This window comes from Petromyzon marinus, chromosome 63 (genome assembly GCF_048934315.1).
Source record: "Petromyzon marinus isolate PM22_M1 ecotype Great Lakes invasive population chromosome 63, UKy_Petmar_22M1.pri1.0, whole genome shotgun sequence".
In the NCBI taxonomy this organism is placed as follows: Eukaryota; Metazoa; Chordata; class Hyperoartia; order Petromyzontiformes; family Petromyzontidae; genus Petromyzon; species Petromyzon marinus.
The window spans coordinates 5,043,472-5,060,274 of NC_133729.1; the positions used below are offsets into that span (position 1 = coordinate 5,043,472).

The 16,803-nt window shown below is 48.3% G+C and overlaps 1 protein-coding gene across 2 annotated transcripts; it reads right to left on the bottom strand.

Moving 5' to 3' along the window:
• Positions 1-1,064: 1,064 nt before the first annotated feature.
• LOC116956097 (inositol 1,4,5-trisphosphate receptor-interacting protein-like) lies at positions 1,065-11,328 on the bottom strand. 2 transcript variants are annotated; one of them, XM_076053872.1, is made up of 3 exons: positions 11,186-11,328; positions 6,021-6,071; positions 1,065-4,557 (listed from the first exon to the last, which is right to left on the bottom strand). In XM_076053872.1, exon 3 carries the CDS (start codon positions 4,543-4,545, stop codon positions 3,424-3,426), a length of 1,122 nt encoding a protein of 373 aa, XP_075909987.1. In that variant the 5' UTR covers positions 4,546-4,557; positions 6,021-6,071; positions 11,186-11,328; the 3' UTR covers positions 1,065-3,423. The 2 variants fall into 2 exon arrangements, with proteins under 2 accessions (XP_075909987.1, XP_032833440.1); XM_032977549.2 differs by lacking the exon at positions 11,186-11,328 and adding an exon at positions 6,779-6,929.
• Positions 11,329-16,803: the final 5,475 nt, after the last annotated feature.

Sequence of the window (16,803 nt, forward strand, 5' to 3'; positions counted from 1 at the left end):
GCACTCACAACTGATACCCCGTCATTACCTCCTGTGGTCACCAGTCCCTTCACACTCACAACTGACTCCCCTGTCATTACCTCCCGTGGCCACCAGTCCCTTCGCACTCACAACTGATACCCCGTCATTACCTCCCGTGGCCACCAGTCCCTTCACACTCACAACTGATACACCTGTCACTACCTCCCGTGGCCACCAGTCCCTTCGAACTCACAACTGATACCCCTGTCATTACCTCCCGTGGCCACCAGTCTCTTCACACTCACAACTGATACCCCTGCCATTACCTCCCGTGGCTACCAGTCCCTTCGCACTCACAGCTGACTCCCCTGTCATTACCTCCCGTGGCCACCAGTCCCTTCACACTCACAACTGATACCCCTGGCATTACCTCCCGTGGCCACTAGTGCATTCACACTGTAGCCTGACTCCCCTGTCCATACCTCCCGTGGCCACCAGTCCCTTCACACTCACAACTAACTCCCCTGTCATTACCTCCCGTGGCCACTAGTCCCTTCACACTCACAACTGATACCCCTGTCATTACCTCCCGTGGCCACCAGTCCCTTCGCACTCACAACTGATACCCCCTGTCATTACCTCCCGTGGCCACCAGTCCCTTCACACTCACAGCTGACTCCCCTGTCATTACCTCCCGTGGCCACTAGTCTCTTCACACTCACAACTGATACCCCTGTCATTACCTCCCGTGGCCACCAGTCCCTTCACACTCACAGCTGACTCCCCTGTCATTACCTCCCGTGGCCACTAGTCCCTTCACACTCACAACTGATACCCCTGTCATTACCTCCCGTGGCCACCAGTTCCTTCACACTCACAGCTGACTCCCCTGTCATTACCTCCCTTGGCCACTAGTCCCTTCACACTCACACCACATGTCGACTCCACTGTCATGACAAATGTAAGTTAAGAGTCCCATGCACTTAAACTATTAATGAAATTAAAATACAAAATAACTATAATCTGGCGAGGTACTGTTGTTGGGGGTAAAACCGTGACGAAGCGTTAAACACGTTCATTTAATAAATAGCAGAGGCAATCAATTTGGAATAACGTTTTTATTTCTGTAAGCAAACACCCAATCCCAAAATCAATTGCTAACCCAATGCTAAACATGGTTATTCTCACGTATTTATTTAACCAAATATTCAAGTTATTTCTATCGGGTTGTCCATGAGTAACTTCCTGATTTGAAATAGCAGTATTTTGTGTTAAACTTTATTTTTGCAGAAATAAAGTAGAAGCCTGGGAGTTTATGAGGCATCGATTATACACCTCAGCAGCGTGCAATAACAGTTGAAATTTATTTTCAGAATTTTCTTTTAAATTATTTCAACACGGAGAGACTATCGCAGATATTTTAAGATCCGAACAGCTCCCAACTCCGCACCGTTATCGGGCGTTGATGTCCCGATTTCGGGAATCAGAAACAACGGCGGACGCAAAGCGTTGTTGGCAGACCTCGAACTGGGTCGATCTCCGACTTCGCCACAAGTTTTGAGGAGAGTGACGGAACATGCCGGTGAAAGAGCACGGATATGGCAACGGTCGTTTACAATCTTTTCCACGCGTAATTATATAAAATCTCCACGTTTTAAATAATTTCCCATTATTCGGAGTTTGTGTTTTCATCACATTTTTCAAAAGCTAAAGGCAAAACAAATCAGGCAGTTGAACTCGATTCGGCGCTTTCGTGACTGGAGGAATTACTCTTTGTTTTTTTCGGTGAAGTCACGTAGAAATAAGAAAGAATATAAATTATATAATAGCATACGGCGTTTCGATTGCAACACAAGCAATCATCATCAGGTAGAGGAAACACATAACCGCAGATATATATACAGACCCTAAGTGTCTCCCCATATGTCTCTTTGCGGTCTGTATTCTATCACTCTTAAATTTCACACTTAACTTACAATTTAGCAATCTTTGAAATCGCATAATCAACCAGACCATGCGTTAATTGTGTTTTAACCGACCGTGTTGCTTTACATAGTTTCCAAATTTTGCTAAACCCTGTTTGATTTAGTGTGCTCCTTCCTCTCTGTATCCCCTGGTGTATCTGTGTTAATTCCCTCTACTTAGGGTCTGTATATATATATCTGCGGTTATGTGTTTCCTCTACCTGATGATGATTGCTTGTGTTGCAATCGAAACACCGCATGCTATTATGTAATTTATATTCATTCTTATTTCTACGTGACTTTACCGAAAAAAACAAAGAGTAAATCAGGTAGTTACTTATGGCCCACCATTTAGTTCACCCAATGCTGCAATATGAACTAAATTGTAATTGACCTCTGAGGCTTTATCGATTGGAAGCAACACTTTAGCAAGTGTGCTCGACTCCCACTTAGGGGAAGCTAAGAGTTCAAATCTTGGTGAGGCATCTCAGTCCATGTCTATAGCGTCGATGAAACAATGGACGTCAACAATGACCCTCCCAATAAAGGTTTTTGGGTTAGATCGCGTAAGTATAAATGTGCCGTAACCCTCCACCACCCACACACAGCAAATTAGTAAGGGATTTGTCATGTGAACAAGACGCAAATTAGTTTCTACTTCAGCCCACCGGTACGTTGGAGAGTAAATCCACTCTCCAACATACTACCTCGCCTGGTATACAGGAAATCGTATATTTGGAGTTGACATGTGTAGTGGCATAGAATAAGTAGTGTAGCAGCATAGTGCTGGCTGCTGGCGGGGAAGGGCATCTGCGGCTTACAGCAGCCCTGACGTCAGCAGGCCACGTGATACACCAGAGGGGATATCTGGGGGAAAGGTTACAGAAGGGGCACGTGGGGAAAGCCCAGGAACCCGCTGGTAGGTTCTAGAGAAGGGCCGTGGCCATGGCGGAGCGAGGCCACGCTGGGAGCATAAAAGGGGGGCCCTGGGCAAGAGCTCGAGGCTGTCGTTTGGAGTGGGATCCTCGTCGTGCTGTTGAAGATCACCGCCATCGTCGCTGTCGCCTCGTCGCCTGCATCGCCGTCGATATTGCGCTGCTAGACGCTAGTTGGCTGTCTCGGTTCAGCCCCGTCAGTGTTAGACGGCTAGCGTTGTGTATAGGCTAGCGACACACGTAGAGTTGTGCATAAGCGAGTGACAGAAGAGTGTGCACCAGCATAGGCTGTGTATTGTGCCAAGGGTGCTCGGTTAAATAAAAGAAGTGCTTCCAACTCTTCGTGTCTCCGAGTTAAGTCACTACACATGTTCTCCCCGTGGTCGCGTGGACTTTTCTCTGGTTCCTCTGGCTTTTAGAATCAACATACGTTTAGAGTATTTGGCTGCTATAAATTTGCACATGATGAGCCACTTCTTTAGTGGTATCATTTGTGGCCAGGCCACTTATGACAAAAAAAAGCTACATAGATCAGTAGGCCTTAGTTTAGCTACACAAACGGATTAGTATTTTTTGAGTATGGCAGGCAGAGAGCTTTTAATGATGATGAGTCTCCCCTTGGCCTGATTGAGGGTGGTTGCATTCATAAATTTTGCGTCAAAGAGATTGAGAACGGCCTCACTCTTCATGCTCCGCGCGCCCACCTTCTTTGCCAGGCTCGATTTATTTCCCAGGAAGAAGTGGTTGAGCTGCCCTTCCTCCATGCCCTTAATCAGGAGCTCCATGAGGTCGTCAAGGCGGGCACGCAGGTTCTTTGCGGTGTCCTCCCACTGCGTCGGGTGCGTGCGCGTCAGCAGGTGGAAGAAGGCCGTCTTCAGGTGGTACGAGCAGATCCCACTCGCAAACTGCGACGTCTCCTCCAGCCGAGTGTCGTGCTCCCGTAGGTACTTGAGGATCTTCAGGGTCTTCAGGTGGCAGGAAGAGCTCGGAAGCTGATTCAGGATGTCTTTCTCGAAGACCGAGAACGACAGCCTCCAGAGAAGCAGTTCTGGGGCCATCTTCAAAGGCTTGGCCACGACGTAGAGACCATCCCCAATGAAGACCGCAAGGACCAGGTCCACGTAGATTTCATTGTCAGGGCTGAGAGTTATGACGAGCCTACGGGCTGGTTGGTAGCCTGTAAACCTCACAGGAAATCTAACCTTATCTCGTATGCTATTCATTGCTCTGTCTGCTAATGACTGAAACCAATGATATACCTTTGATGGGATCAGGAATCCGCCTTCGGTGAATTCATTTTCAAATGATGGATTTGATGGTGTTGATACGGTCTGGGGCTTTTGCAATTGTTTGTGTCGCTCGACTTTTAATTGACGATAGCCACCTGGTACACTAGCATGTGAGAGTGGGACAAAGTTGAATTCAGGGTGAGAGAGAGGAATCATAAAATCCAGCTCCATTTCTCCCCGAACTTTGAGTCCTTCGTACGAGCTGCCGGTGGGAATGATATTATCTGCAATGACGGGTTCCAAGCCTGGTTTTTGAAATTTTTTCATCTCTTGCAGGAGTTTCCCCACCTCCCGAGTAGCAGTGTTGATGTGGCCTTCGAGCTGTTTAGGTGGAAATTCAACTTTCTTTTTGTAGAATTGATCAAGTTCGTCCAGATGATCGGTGCCAGACGCCATTGTTGGAGTTCACTGCAAAACATTTGGTTTGTTAATTACTGATTTAAAGCTTTCGTGACTGCAGTAATTCATATTCTTAGCTCTTTCGGTAAAGTCACGTTGAAGGGAAACAATAAAATAATAATATATATAAATAATAAAATATATAAAAACAATAAAAATTCTCACGACGTTTCGACCATAACACAAACGGTCGTCATCAGGTGTGTCGGTTAGCATTAATTAATTTATTTTTAAACGGTGCATTTTTTTATTTATAAAAAAAAACGTCAGCGCCACGCGCAGCGATTTGGCAATTTATTTAGAAGGACTAGTCCATCTATGTTCTGAAAAGAGGAGGGGGGAGACGAAAAATTTAAATAAATAAATTAATGCAAACCGGCACACCTGATGACGGCCGTTTGTGTTATGGTCGAAACGTCGTGAGAATTTTTATTGTTTTTTTTAATATAGTTTATTATTTTATTGTTTCCCTTCAACGTGACTTTACCGAAAGAGCTAAGAATATATTGTTAATTGCTGTTAACTATTAAAAGTTTACCCCAAATGTATTGACTTTTGTGATTCCTAACAAGTATTATTATAGAGTACATAATGACATAATGTTGAGCATTACACACCACCTTCACATTTTCGTTTTTTTAGATTGCATTTGTTGTTGGAAAGACAAAAGTGGTTGTTATATTTGATTAAGGACGGGGTGGACCCCATCACAGATGTGACAGAGCCTGGCAACGTTCTGACCTGCCCCTACTGGAGATCTGTGAAAAGAGCTTAATAGCTCATCAGATTCCTCCAGGACAAATACATATTCTGATTCTGTACTGCTGAACATGCAAAATCTGCCTCTGATCAATAATGGAATGTATCCTTATTACTTCACAGCCCAAAAAATTATTGGTTCTTTCGGTAAAGTCACGTAGAAGGGAAACATTAAAATAATAAAAATATAAAACAATACAATTCTCACGACGTTTCGACTGCAACACAAGCAATCATCATCAGGTGTGAAAACCTGCACAGCAAGAAAAATTGAAAAAAGTGCAGTCACGAAAGCTTTAAATCAAAAGCGTTCCTCTGTTTAAAAAAATATATATATGCTTATGAAAAACATTAAAACTGAAAATTGGGGGGAAAATGTTTCCCAGTTTTGCCCCAAAACCTCAGCCGAGATCTGCCGATTGAACGGTTCAATCGGCAGATCTCGGCTGACATTCCACTTCAATGGATTACCAGCTCCTGGACCTTTGGTTCACGGGTCAATGTTCATCAAACCCTAACGTTTACTCACTGGCTGCGACTTCTGCGTCCATGAATAGAAATACTGTACGGTACAGACAACAAAGCCATCTGCAATGTTGACAGCAGAGATGATTTCGCAAAGTCCCCTACGATGCTTTTTATTTCACGTTACAGGAGGCGCGCGCACACACACACGCACACAATTCAGATGCGTTAGGAGTCGTATCACATACCGGGGTGTGTAACCCACACACAGGAGCTGGGAAGAAATATCTTCCTGTTATCTGCAATATCACACATCGGGGAGGAGGGGGGAGGCAATGTATATTTAAATCACCAATCTGCATACTGTTCCTTATAACATGATGGTTAGGCGTTTACTTACATTCCCCACAATGACGCGCACGACTGCTGTGTATGATTAGTGACCAACACGGTTTTTATTGTGCTCACTTCCTCTTTCTTTCTGTAGGAACTGCAACCAACCATCATGACGATGTCGGATGGGTTATACGTGACACGTCGTGGAGACGAGAATGACTCAGTTTAACACGTAGGCTTTCAGCAGACCAATATGATCCATAATAGAGGGTTGTTTTTTATTTGTAGGGGGTGAGATTGCGTACGTACACACGCGTCGTTACAACCCGCTACAGCCAACGCGGAAAGGGTTGTCACGTGAAACAAATGCCAATTTGTTACCAATCTGAAACCCGGTCCGACGATCGGCACCATATGTCGCCACGCTTGATTTCAGTGTCAAATATTACATACACTACATTATACACTACGTACATACAACTTAAACAATGAAACAATAATAATACTACGCGGAAACACATCACCCACCACCCCCCCCCCCCCCGAGTCTTCGAGCTCGAAGCGCGGTACAGTAAATGCGGACAAACTTTCAAAAAGCAAGATGCTTAAATTTGTCTATTTGCATGATGATTGGTGCCCGTCGTCTTGCGGTCGAGTAAGGCGGACTCACCCAGCGCTAACGATGCCCTATCGTGCTCAGCTGGGCGAGAGAGGGCTGAACGCTGAGCGGCGTTTTTGGTGGCTTTATTTATATTCGCGTCACCCCGAAGGAGGGGCACGTCGTTTCTCGGAAAGTCGGTCAGAGAGAGAGAGAGCCGGGTAACGACACGTGGATGTGCAGAGCGACCCGACATTACGATAGCGTCTATCTTGGTTATTTCGGTAAAGTCACCACGTAGTTATGGAAACAAAAATAATAAAACGTAACAAAATACAATTGTCACGACGTTTTCGGCCACGACACAAGTAGCCCTCCACAGGTGTTCCTTCACCGAAAGAACCAAAGGAGATGAATCCCTGCAATTCACGAAAGCTTTAAATCGAAATTTAAGCGATTCGTCGTTACAATTCCCCACCCCTTTCTCGCATTTCGACATTTCCCTGTGTGTGTGTGTTAAGGTTGTGTACGTGGAGCAGTGCCGGATGAGCGTAGTCGCAAAAGTGGCTACAAATGTAGTAGCTACTACACGTGTAGTAGTAGTAGCTACTACACATGTAGTAGTAGTAGCTACACATGTAGTAGTAGCTACTACACATGTAGTAGTAGTAGCTACACATGTAGTAGTAGTAGCTACACATGTAGTAGTAGTAGCTACACATGTAGTAGTAGCTACTACACATGTAGTAGCTGCTACACATGTAGTAGTAGTAGCTACATATGTAGTAGTAGCTACACATGTAGTAGTAGTAGTAGCTACATATGTAGTAGGAGCTACACATGTAGTAGTAGCTACACATGTAGTAGTAGTAGTAGCTACATATGTAGTAGGAGCTACACATGTAGTAGTAGCTACACATGTAGTAGTAGTAGTAGCTACACATGTAGTAGTAGTAGCTACATATGTAGTAGTAGCTACACATGTAGTAGTAGTAGCTACACATGTAGTAGTAGCTACTACACATGTAGTAGTAGCTACTACTACTATTACACATGTAGTAGTAGTAGTAGCTACGGGCCCCGCACTTTCAAGGCCCCCGCGCTAAACGCTCTCAAGCCGTCAACTCCGGTTCCGTGATTCTGCACTTGCTCTATCACTATAGTACTATACCGCCTTCAACTTTTACGAACCGTTCGGGTGATTGAGGTTAGCGATTTGTCGTGTGGCTGTATAGCAAATGAAAACATACAATTTACTTCACTGTGCAAGCTAAAAATGTGTGTTTTAATATTTGTGGTTTTGTTTTTAAACATATATTTAGGGCCCCTTTATATCGTCATATGCTGCGGGCCCGGCACTCGCTTCATCCGGCACCGGCACGGGACATTGGCCATGCCCGTGACTTCTTTCCCCGCACTGCCACGCTGATGGCCCTCGTGAAAGTCGCAGCTGTTGCGACCTTTCGCCACGGCAGCATGAGCCGCAAACGCCGTCCTCTGCGAGAGTTTTCCACAATTGAACCTTAAGGCGACTCCGTTCCCCAGAGCGCATAATAAACGCCGCGGCCCCCACCGGCAAATCAATCCTCTCTCGTCCTTCACCGAGCACCCGGTTGCCGTTGCCAAACATTGCCGCGGTCATAAACAAAACCTCGAAACTTTTTGGTCGAGCTCGTCGAGAGGCACAGATCGCCGTGTGCCGTTCGCCTTCAACAGACATTAACTGAGGTCGCAACGCAGTTTTTTTTTTTGCGAGAGCCCGTGGTGGCCTTATGGGACCCCAGGGTCCCGCCATGAGGTTCAATTGGCCCTACAATTAACGAGGTGATACAAATTCGTCGACTCATTCTGACACAGTTTCTGAGCACACGCCCCAAGGGCTCGAAACGTCAAAAGGCCAGCGACGAACAGGGCTGTTTTCTTTAACGTTGTAACAGCTAAGCGTTAGCGCGTGTTTTGACCCGCAAACCCATTGGACATCTGTGACAGAAAAAAAAGAGCTTCATAGCTCATCGGATTTCTCCAGAATAAAGCGACGTGGCCACATATGATGGCTCAACGAATTGGCTTACCAGGTGGAAATGTATAGCAGCCGCCAAAAACTCATGTTTCTAAACGTTCAGGGAAAACCCCGTGGACCTGGAGAAAAATCCACGCGACCACGGGGAGAACACGCAAACTCCAAATATACAGACGGCAGGCGTCAGGGTCGGGATCGAACCCACGACCTCCTGTATACCAGGCGAGGTAGTTAACATCTCATAGCCACCGTGGATTCAGGGCTTGGGGAAAATATCGGACGGTGGCAGGGAATTCCAAAGTGGAGCAGTGTGAAGGGAAAACGCAGAGAGAGAGAGATGTATGTTGTCTGCATCTTGAACTTCTTTCTCACCGTACGTAGCCAACCGTGCTAATCGGGGGGTTGACCTTGATCATGGTGGCGTGAACACAGCGTGAGTAAGACACAACAGTCAGCTTGGTAAACCGAGTGCTCCACATCTACTGTCGTGGATGGAGGAAAATGACATTTATATTCATTATTCAATTGTATCTCGATTGACTGGTAATGCCGCATAGTATTGCAGGGCGGAAAAATAAAAAAAACCGGGTTGAAGGTGAGCCCAGCAACATGAGTGAGGCATCAGCAGTTATTGTGGCAAGCATTTTAAATCACATGGCAAACTGGTATATACAAACGCAATTGATGCTGCACCCAAAACAGGAATGCGTAGCTCCTAAGAGTACCCTAGTCAATGTGTAAGAAAGGCAGGAGTTTCTAAAACTCTGTCGTTTTATTTTATATTATATCGAAGAAGACGACGACGACGATTGTACCGTGGCCGCAAATCACAGGGAACGGTTCGCCCCATCAATAAATTTGCCCGGTTCCTGCCCGCAACGTGCGGGGATTCTCGCGATCCGATTCGCCGCACGATTTGGATTGCGATTAAAGAACCGATTTGTTTGTTGTTGTTGTTGTTGGAAAGATGTTCTAAATCACGATTTAAAGCTTTCGTGACTGCAAGGATTAACCTTCTTTGGTTCTTTCGGTAAAGTCACGTAGAATGAGAATAAAATGATAAATTGATAAAATAAAATAACACAATAAAATTCTCACGACGTTTCGGCCACAACACAAGCGGCCTTCATCACCATCACCCATCACCTGATGAAGGCCGCTTGTGTTGTGGCCGAAACGTCGTGAGAATTTTATTATGTTATTTTATTTTATCAATTTATTATTTTATTCTCACTCTACGTGACTTTACCGAAAGAACCAAAGAAGATGTTCCAAATCAAACCAAACATTAAACTAATTTTCAATGGCACAGTATATTTATTCAAGTAGTGGTATTCCAAACTTTTGACAGCAGCTTATTTGCCTTCACATCAACATTATGTAAACTCCCCCACCCCCCACCACCCTAACCGTGTCGGTCCAGTACATCATTGTTATGCTAATTCCTTTGTCAAGGCGTTAATTGTTTCCTCTCACAAAGCTTAAAGGACGCGACCTGGGCTTGACTGTCTTCACTACAACGCTGTCCTCTGGACAGTCCGGTCCCTTCACCTGATGAAGACCACTTGTGTTGTGGCCGAAACGTCGCGATGTTTTGTTATTTTATTTTTTTACCTACGTGACTTTACCGAATAGAACCAAAGAGTGTGATGGATCCTTGCAGTCACGAGAGCTTCAAAATCTAGAGTTGTTGTTGTTGTCTCGTTTGTATTGTTTCCATTGCGTCTCGTTTTTGCAGCCACCGTTATACAGCAACAGCAGCAGCAGCCAACAGCAGCAGCAGCAGCAGCGTGTGTCCCCGAATCGCGAATCGCATGGAGCAGGGCCGCCGAAATTGTGGCCCGCAAAATCCGAGAGATTGTACCGGCAGTCGGCACGAGGTGGCGACATCGGATGAATAATGATGATGATGATGAAAAAACCAAAGAGAGAATGATGAATAATAATGATGATGATGAAAAAACCAAAGAGAGAATGATGAATAATGATGATGATGATAATGAAAAACCAAAGACAGAACGATGAATAATAATGATGATGATGAATAATGATGATAATACTTAACGTCTTACCGCATATTTGTGCTTCCACATTCAAAATAAACGATATGTTTTTTTTAAAAACACACACACACACGCGCTTATTACATACATCTCATCAGCCACAGGAGCCGTATAATTTCAACCGAAGTTTTATTTTACGGCCGAGGTCAAAAACCTCTGCAAGAGGCCTCCACGCGCAAGTGCCCTCCGTCAGCCGAGTCGGGATCGCTCGCGAAGCAATGTGCGTGAAACTGACAGATGCGTTCAATAAGAATGATGATCATGCTGCTACTGCTGCTACTCATGAGATGCGAAAGGCGCCCTTCAACGATGGGCTTCAGAGCGCCGAGTCAAGAGCCGCATGGGCTCACAAGGTCGTGAATGCGTGTGTTTGTTCAAAATGTTTAGTGTACTTACCGACATGGAACAAGGTTGAAATTTGCCATGCGGGTACTTTCCAGGCTGTACACCATGCAAAAATTATAAAAATACACTTTTGTGGGTTTTTTTTATTTTTTGGGGGGGGAGCTCAATAATGCATTGATTTTATTTTGCACGGCAAGTGAGCTGTGACGTCAAATCTGTCACGTGACCCGCGCACGTGGAAGCGTAACGCATTGTGGTGTAGCGGTTAGCGCTACGCCGCGCTACGAACCCGGCGACCCGAGTTCGATTCCCGCTCACGGCCACCACCTGTGGCGATTATTTGAACCGGTCCTGGGCCTCCCCTATGTCGACTCAGCCTCAAAACGAATAAGTGGTGTGTGAACATCGCCACTGGGGAGACAAAGGCGGCCGGGCGTGGTGAATCCAAGTCCCGGGTAGTGCAGCCAGTACCTAATAAATGAAACTGAATATAAATATGCGCTGAACTTCTTTTTGCGCCGTACGCAGCCAACCGTGTAAATCGGAGGTGCGGTGAAGGACAACAAACGAAAACACCATGAGCAGTTTTAAAGATAAATGATGGGTGGCTTGGTGCGGACTTGATGCCGTGCAAAAAAGGTGTGAACATCTTAACACCTCCCTCCTGTATTATTGTCGCAAGGGGTTGAAACTTTTTTTTTATCTCTCTCTCAAAAATAACCATGGGAGAGAGACTGAAGAGACAGCGAGAGAGAGAGAGAGGGGAGTCCGAGTGAAACAGGTGATGATGTGGTGTCTTCGGTCGGGACTTGGACGTCTCTATCGACTGTGAGTTCCCCCACCTCCAAGTGCAGGGAGTTCCAGAGCTTGGGGGATGCCGTGCAGACAAAAACCCCGTGGTGCTCACCCCAGGTTCAGCAGATTGTGCGGTGGAATCAACTTAGTGAACGGTGTGGCTGGGTAGTGGACGGTGTGGCTGGGTAGTGGAGTGTGTTGCTGGGTAGTGGACGGTGTGGCTGAGTGGTGGACGGTGTGGGTGGGAGGTGGACGGTGTGGCTGGGTAGTGGACGGTGTGGCTGGGTAGTGGAGTGTGTTGCTGGGTAGTGGACGGTGTGGCTGAGTGGTGGAGCGTGTGGCTGGGTAGTGGACGGTGTGGCTGGGTAGTGGAGCGTGTGGCTGGGTGGTGGAGTGTGTGGCTGGGTGGTGGAGTGTGTGGCTGGGTGGTGGAGCATGTGGCTGGGTGGTGGAGTGTGTGGCTGGGTAGTGGAGTGTGTGGCTGGGTAGTGGAGCGTGTGGCTGGGTGGTGGAGTGTGTGGATGGGTAGTGGAGTGTATGGCTGGGTAGTGGAGTGTGTGGCTGGGTAGTGGAGTGTGTGGCTGGGTAGTGGAGCGTGTGACTGGGTGGTGGAGCATGTGGCTGAAGTCTTGAACTGAAGGATAACCTGAAACACAAGGTGAGTTTGAATTGGAAGATCATGACTTATCTCTGTTAACTGATGGGTCTTCACATTTTCAAGTGTGGGTACTCTCATATGTTCATATGTTCCAATATATATCTTCATTTTATTGTTTCCCTGCAGTCCCGACAGCTTTAAATCAAAATGTTCCAATACGTCTGGCCAGAGTGGAAGAGTAGCGGTGCATCTCCGTAGATCCCTGCAGTAGTGGAGGCAAGCAATTCATCGGCAGCCTCTTCACCATTTCACACATTCCTTTATCAGAGGTGGCATTCTCTCGCAAGAGTGAACCAAATACTCCGTATCTTTTTGCCGGTGGTTAGTGTATAATTAAACTGCAGTAGAACTGGTTCCACTGCAAGGACACGGCGCTATTGAGGCGATCATTGGCCGGGTCACGCACATTTGTGAAACCCCTAAACCTGCCGGGCTGTGATGTGGCGAGCAGATCGCAGAACAGCAGTGGAGACGATTCCACATTTGCGTGCATCTCCGAGCGCTTTCATCCCGCACGCACGGCGGGGTTTGCCCGGGGTACTGTGTCCAACGCGGAGCCGAACCTCGTTAATGCAACAACAACAAAAAAATGGCCAAATATCCCAATGTGACAGGCCCCTTGTGAAACGCCTTGAGACTCTGTGAGGCTTTCCTGAATTAACACAGTCCATTGTTGTTTAATTCTTGAAAAGTATTTACGTTTTTTATTTGTTTGCATAAACGCGGTTCCTGAGTACAGGCCCAAAGGTCAAATAAATGCCGGGGGGTGAGGGGGGGCTAACATTAGACAGGACTCTCAGAGTTATTATTGATAGGAGTTCGCGTGGGGGACGCGGGCTCAACGGCTCCCCCTCCGGTGGAGGGTTGATCTCGGGAGGGCTGCAGGCTCCGGACTCCTCGCTCGTGTGAGAACCGCCGCTATCCAACTCCTCGCTCGTGGGGAGAGGGCTGCCGCTCCCCGGCTCATCTCCTCGGGTCCGCGGGCCCTGTTTGGGGGGGGGGGGGGCAGAACTCGGGGCTGGCGCACGGCTGCCCGGAGTCAATCCGTCGCTTCACAGCCACTCAAACGCGACGTCTCCGTTCGCGCAACACCCGCGCACCACTCGCACGCGCTGAACCGGGGGTCAGGGTGTCAGAGGGCAATTGACGTCCTTCGCACGCGCGTCGCCACCGAGGAGGGCGGGCAATGGAGGTTGTTAAAAAGGGCTGCGGGGTCGGGGGTTCGGAGTCGGCCGTAGGGCGACACACCAATCGCACGCGCGGGACGGGGGGGTCAGAGGGCAGGGACGTCACTCGCACTACGCGTAGCCGTATCGGGGGGTTGTCTCGGAGATTATTTAAAGGGCTGTATGAATTATCCCACGTGTACCCGGGCGGCGAGTCCGCCGTCGGTCGCCGCGGGCACACGCTGAACAAAGGCCGTGTGGATGATCTGGCGTGCACGTCGCCCGTCTGCCTCACGCACGCGTTAAACACAAGGGCGCATGAGCAACCTCACGTGCCCCTGTACGAGTCCGCCGCCGCTCGCCACACGCACACGCTATCGACGAGTTACACGCAGGGGCGAGCGTAAACACGTGGGTAAATACACACTCGCGTGTAAACACGTGCGTAAATACACACTCGCGTGTAAACACGTGGGTAAATACACACTCGCGTGTAAACACGTGGGTAAATACACACTCGCGTGTAAACACGTGGGTAAATACACACTCGCGCGTAAACACGTGGGTAAATACACACTCGCGCGTAAACACGTGGGTAAATACACACTCGCGTGTAAACACGTGGGTAAATACACACTCGCGTGTAAACACGTGGGTAAATACACACTCGCGTGTAAACACGCGGGTAAATACACACTCGCGCGTAAACACGCGGGTAAATACACACTCGCGCGTAAACACGTGGGTAAATACACACTCGCGCGTAAACACGTGGGTAAATACACACTCGCGCGTAAACACGTGGGAAAATACACACTCGCGCGTAAACACGTGGGTAAATACACACTCGCGCGTAAACACGTGGGTAAATACACACTCGCGTGTAAACACGTGGGTAAATACACACTCGCGTGTAAACACGTGGGTAAATACACACTCGCGTGTAAAGACGTGGGTAAATACACACTCGTGCGTAAACACGTGGGTAAATACACACTCGCGCGCAAGCGCAGGGTACAACGACGCAGGAACCCTGGTCGGATGCGTACACAATTGCCGCCTCAACAGAGTTACCCGCGCGCAAATCCCCGTACCACGACGAGCGGACTCACACCACCATGCGCCCGTTCCACACTCGCAGAAACCACACGGCAAGGTTTATTCACCGCCAACGATTTATTTCCGGCGTGTCTGCGAGCTACTCTCACCCAAATCAGTATGAGTCAGCAGGGCAGGTCTAACCTATCTCCCGATGGTCTAAACCCAATCTACTTCGTCCCCTTAGAATCAAACTCCCAAGGATCTTACCCTAAATCCCAACTCTCTCTTGCGTACTCACGGTTCGGCTCGGATGTGCGGGAAGCCGTGGAGAGGCGAGGCTGCTCGAAGTTCTCGCTGGGAGCGGTGTCCTGGCTGCGCTGTGACTCGTCTCACGGACGATCCAGTGGCCGGCAAGGTGACTACCCACGATCCCTGACTCGAGAGGAACACGTGACCCCCCTCTCCCTACCTTCTCTCGCCTCTTTATTGTTCCCCACATCAAAGATAGTTCGGTACTGATCCGCTTGACCTTCCCGGCCAATCAGGTGGCTCGGATTTTCCGCCACTCTCCCCGGGCCGGTGCTCTCTCAGACGTCCGCTTTTTACCCTCTAAACAAGCACATTTGTTTTAAATTTCGATTTAAAGCTTTCGTGACTGCAAGGATTCATCTTCTTTGGTTCTTTCGGTAAAGTCACGTAGAATGAGAATAAAATAATAAAATAATAAAATAAAACAACACAATAAAATTCTTACGACGTTTCGGCCACAACACAAGCAGCCTTCTTCAGGTGAAAGAACATAACAGAACTGTCGTCCCGACAGAGCTTCAATTGTGGCCGAAACGTCGTGAGAATTTTATTGGGTTATTTTATTTTATTATTTTATTATTTCATTCTCATTCTACGTGACTTTACCGAAAGAACCAAAGAAGAAGCACATTTGTTCTATCAATCAGAGGACCGGCCCTGTTTTTCCCGCCGTTCGTGACTCCGTCCCCCTCCCTACCTGCCTGCTGACCCGTGTGTGTCGTATGTGTTTTCTACCCGCGGTGGCTCAGCAGCCCCGTCGTGACCACGTGATTACAACCCAAATCACGGGGGCCGTGGTGCGAGTTAGCCTCGGGGGAGGTCGCCCAATTCCCTGGCCGCAGGAAACCGTGAAGCTTGGTCCCATGAGAGGGCTTCTGGGTAAAAACCTGTCGGCCAGGTGACCTCCCCTCGGGGCTCTACGTGGGGGTGTGTTGTGTTCATGTGGGGGCTCTATGTGGGTGTGTGTTCATGTGGGAGCTCTATGTGTGTGTGTTCATGTGGGGGCTCTATGTGTGTGTGTGTTCATGTGGGGGCTCTACGTGGGTGTGTGTTCATGTGGGGGCTCTACGTGTGGGGTGTGTGTGTGTTCATGTGGGGGTGTGTGTGTGTTCATGTGGGGGGTGGTAAGGGAGGGGCACCGTCGGCCCCGTCGCTTGGAGGTGGCGGCGTCGCGGCCACGGAGTCGTCCGGACGGCCTCGCTGCTGCTGCAGCATCACGGTGGCAGGCACGGGAGAGTGTAATGATGATGATGATGCTGGTGCATCACAGTGGCAGGCACGGGAGAGTGTGATGATGATGCTGCTGGTGCATCACAGTGGCAAGCTCGGGAGAGTGTGATGATAATGCTGCTGCATCACAGTGGCAGGCTCGGGAGAGTGTGATGATGATGATGCTGCTGCATCACAGTGGCAGGCAATGGAGAGTGTGATGATGATGCTGCTGCATCACAGTGGCAGGCTCGGGAGAGTGTGATGATGATGCTGCTGCATCACAGTGGCAGGCTCGGGAGAGTGTGATGATGATGCTGCTGCTGCATCACAGTGGCAGGCTCGGGAGAGTGTGATGATGATGCTGCTGCTGCATCACAGTGGCAGGCTCGGGAGAGTGTGATGATGATGATGCTGCTGGTGCATCACAGTGGCAGGCACGGGAGAGTGTGATGATGATGCTGCTGGTGCATCACAGTGGCAAGCTCGGG